The sequence below is a fragment of the Austrofundulus limnaeus genome, unplaced genomic scaffold (assembly GCF_001266775.1).
Source record: "Austrofundulus limnaeus strain Quisiro unplaced genomic scaffold, Austrofundulus_limnaeus-1.0 Scaffold422, whole genome shotgun sequence".
Classification (NCBI taxonomy): domain Eukaryota; kingdom Metazoa; phylum Chordata; class Actinopteri; order Cyprinodontiformes; family Rivulidae; genus Austrofundulus; species Austrofundulus limnaeus.
Genome location: NW_013952824.1, coordinates 435,122 through 437,429, shown reverse-complemented (window position 1 = coordinate 437,429; position 2,308 = coordinate 435,122). Strand labels below are relative to the sequence as shown.

Genomic DNA, 2,308 nt, shown 5'->3' with positions numbered 1-2,308 from the left:
GTTTAGCGTTAGCCATTAGCTTCTCCAGCCGATCACACAGTCACGTGGTTTTTGCGCACTCCAGCTGTTCTATAGAACCTCCTTGGTTGAAACTCTGTTTCAGTGTGTTCCTGAAGACTGGCACAGACATCAGCTGCTGGTTGACATGAAAGCCTAATATCATGTTCTTYTTCTCCAACATAACCTGAACATACAGTATATTTCTTTATTTTTTTCCTCAGCCTGTGTACAATAAGTTACTTCCTCTGTACTTCCCTCGCTCTGACGAAGAAGAGAAGTTCTGCCTTCCTCTCATCCCAGCTGACATTGGCAACTCTGAGGGGGAACCCGTCGTCCCAGAAAGACAGATCCGCATCACTGAGAAACCAGGCAGCCTGGAAGGTACTCGCTTTTTTCTTTCCAGGCGTCTACAATGTGCTTTATTTTCATGTCAGTGTTAGTTTTACAAGACAAGATTAGATTATTTTTCATGGGCTTGAAATTAAATTTGGATGCCTCCTCTTGACCAGACCGATTTTCTTTTTGGCTTTGAAAATTAGAAAAATATGGAAAAACATCTTTTTTAAAAGGTCTTTTTACTTTTATCTTCTTACTGATGTGAAGAAATGTTCGGTTTTGCTCCCTTCTTGTCTAGCTGTTGTAGATCAYTTATTTTATTGCAAGTTTAGGAGTTTTTGAATTATGAAAGACATTTAGCTACCCAACAAAATACAGAGCACTTAACTGTTAGTTGATCAGAATGATAAAGTAAGTGTGCAGAAGGTAAGCTAGTTGGTGACTRATTCAGTCAATTAATTAGTTTTCCACATAACCACCAGTCAGCCTGGCTTTTTATTGGCTGTTACATTACTTAAAAATATTTCATCATTTACACATCCAYTATCTCACAAATGTAGTGAAACATTTAAATTGGTCAATTGTTGCCTCAYTGTAGGACGGTCAAGTGTTATTGTGCCCAAAACTTACCATCAACAATAAAAGAGAAAGTCACAAAATATTGAATATTTTCTGCCACTGTTTCCTAAAATGTTGAGTTCACTTTTCCTCCYCTGGCCACATCCTGTAAATTCAGTCTGTTTGGTCTATCTCTGTTCGAATTCTGTCGTGAGCCAAAATGCACAGAAACTCGTGCACCTCCCCATGGTACCACAGTGTTGCAGTGCATGTATTTATTATTATTATTATTATTTGTGATGCTCACCCATGTGCAACGAATGGCCTGCCTAACCATCATAGGTTCTATAAGAACAACACCCACGGCAGCCATGGAAGTCCTGCTGGACCTGGCTCCACTAGATTTACATATCTTAGGGGAGGCCGCATCCAGTGCAGTAAGGCTATGCCAGTCTGGTAGGTGGAAAAGCCTATCTGACTCACAGCACACTAGAATCTGGGACTGGGCAGTTGCTGCTGTTCCAGTAACTGCAGGACCTGGAGACAGAATGGTCAAAAAATATATAATTTTGAGCCAAGTTTTAAGACAGAGATAGAAGACAGGTCTGTCTGGATTAACCTCTACGACGGACATGTCTACCAATCATTTCTACTGTTTTACAGATGGATCCCTTCTGAAGGGGTCAGTAGGTGCAGGGGTGCTTATTTTGGACAACCATAGTAAGAGAGAGAGCATAAATACCCACTAGATTGTTTTGCAACTGTATCTCAAGCTGAGATATATGCAYTCCACCAGTGTGTGGCATCTCTCAAAGACCTTCAGTGTACACAGAAGGAAATATTAATCCTAACAGATAGCCAAGCTGCTATTAGAGCTCTCCGAGGGCCAGACTTTATGTGATTATTGGCTTGGGAGTGTGCCGAAGCAGTCAACCAACTGGGGAGAGAAAAGAGCGTTACTGTTAAATGGGTACCAGGACATACTGGCATTTATCGTAACGAGAGAGCTGACTACCTCGCAAAAGCTGGCAGTCAGGCTCACTTCAAAGGACCAGAGCCTGTTGTAGGTACCTCAACAACAGTCTGTAGGACTGCCCTACAGGCCTGGATTTAGACGTCAACACTCAATCCGCTGGAGGGAGCTGATGGACTGTACACAGGCACGGGAACTGATTAACGGCCCAAATCTAAGGTTTGGAGAAGCTCTCATCCCTGTCAAAGAAAACTCTTAAGTAAACTGGTTGGAGTCCTAACTGGGCACAATCTGCTCAACCGCCACAAAATAGTGATGGACTCCATGACAATGGTCTGTGTGATGCCTGTCACACAGGCATCACACTAAATGAGGTCTCTAAATGAATTAGAGACCTCTTTGCACTACTTAGGCCACTGCCTGGCTCTGAGTGGTCAAAGG

General features: G+C 42.6%; 1 protein-coding gene across 1 annotated transcript in view; it reads left to right on the top strand.

Moving 5' to 3' along the window:
• The window catches only part of gdap2 (ganglioside induced differentiation associated protein 2), a gene marked incomplete at both ends in the record, with an annotated part of 38,071 nt that overhangs the window by 11,665 nt on the left and 24,098 nt on the right, over positions 1–2,308 (top strand). Inside the window, 1 exon segment of the mRNA XM_014024442.1 lies at positions 222–381. Within this exon segment, the coding sequence (XP_013879896.1) occupies positions 222–381 (160 nt within the window).